The sequence below is a fragment of the Saprolegnia diclina genome (genome assembly GCF_000281045.1).
Source record: "Saprolegnia diclina VS20 unplaced genomic scaffold supercont1.145, whole genome shotgun sequence".
Lineage (NCBI taxonomy): Eukaryota > Oomycota > Saprolegniomycetes > Saprolegniales > Saprolegniaceae > Saprolegnia > Saprolegnia diclina.
The window spans coordinates 65915-67341 of NW_008246212.1; the positions used below are offsets into that span (position 1 = coordinate 65915).

Genomic DNA, 1427 nt, shown 5'->3' on the forward strand with positions numbered 1-1427 from the left:
CACACTAAACTTCTCCATTTGCAAAGATCTAATGAGTGGCGGCCTTGGTCTGGTCGGGAAGAGGGCAGTCGTGGTGGGCCTCGCCAACAAGCACTCGCTCGCGTTCGCGATTGCGTCGGTGCTGCAGTCGCATGGCTGCCAAGTTGGAGTCGTATCGGCGCCCGTTTCCTTTGAGCGTGCGGCGAAAGCCATCTCGCTCCTGCCTGAGCCGCCGTCGTTCCACGTCGCTTGCGACGTCGCGCAGCCAGACGACATGGCACGCCTCAGCGACCTAGCACCGATGGATTGTGTCGTCCACTCGGTCGCCTACGCGTCCCCCGATGCGCTTACCAAGCCGTTTGCGACCACGACGCCCGACGCCTTTCTGCAGGCGATGCTCATCAGCAGTCACTCCCTCGTGGGTCTTGTGCAGAACCTGAGCCTGAACCCCGGCGCCAGCATCGTTGCGCTCTCGTACCTTGGCGCTGTGAAAGCGATTCCCAACTATAACGTCATGGGCCCGGCCAAGGCGGCGCTCGAAGCCACGTGTCGAGCACTCGCGCTGGAGCTTGGGCCCCGCAACATACGTGTCAACGCTGTGAGCGCGGGCCCGGTAAACACGCTTTCGGCGCGCGGCATTCCCGGCATCTCTAAGATGCGTCAATACGTCGTTGATGCTGCACCGCTGCAGCGCAACATCACGCCGGAAGAAGTGGCCAACGCCACGGCTTTTCTCTGCTCCCCGCTTGCCAGCGGTATGACAGGGCAAACCATCTACGGTACGAACATGGTACAACATGTAGTGTGATGTTATGGTGTTTGATGTCTAGTTGACGGTGGCATGAGCTCGATTGCGATGGTGGCCCCAAAATTGGACACATAGACGCCCGCATCAGAGCAAAAATAGTGTGGAATAAAACGAGGTTGCACTGCTTGCTATTGCTTGCTGGTATCGGATAAGCAACCTGGTTACTTGTCTATTTGTGTTCCTCTTCATCGCAAACTATATAGCCCAGCAACGAAAGCCAGCCGCGATATGTCGCCAAGGCGCTGGGTATTCCTGCAGGCGGACGAAAATAGCCGAGACCCAGCCGATGGTAGCTCCGACGGTACCAGTTGACCAGCTGCCAGTTGACTATCCCGCACCGAGTCCCATACGCACAACCAATCAGAGCTCGTCGTGCCGTGCCATCATAATTACAAGGACAAAGCCTATGGATCAAACACCACTGCTGCGTGTGTCCGGCGCTGCCCGCCACTGCGCGGTTGCCAATCAGCTGGAGTGTCAGGATGATGCATTCTGCACGCCCGACCTAGAGCCCGTGTACGAACAGCATGCCCCATCTAGCAACATCGTTCACCCGGCCGATGGCGATCCCGGAGCTGCAGCCGACACACGCGACACCAAGACGCTCCTTCAGTCGATCCTCGACAGCGTCGTCACCGAA

General features: G+C 58.5%; 1 protein-coding gene across 1 annotated transcript; it reads left to right on the forward strand.

The window, feature by feature from the left end:
- The first annotated feature begins 17 nt into the window (after positions 1-17).
- SDRG_16680 (hypothetical protein) lies at positions 18-959 on the forward strand. The gene is made up of 2 exons (XM_008622898.1): positions 18-758; positions 810-959. Exons 1-2 carry the CDS (start codon positions 32-34, stop codon positions 860-862), a joined length of 780 nt encoding a protein of 259 aa, XP_008621120.1. The 5' UTR covers positions 18-31; the 3' UTR covers positions 863-959.
- The last annotated feature ends 468 nt before the right edge of the window (positions 960-1427 follow it).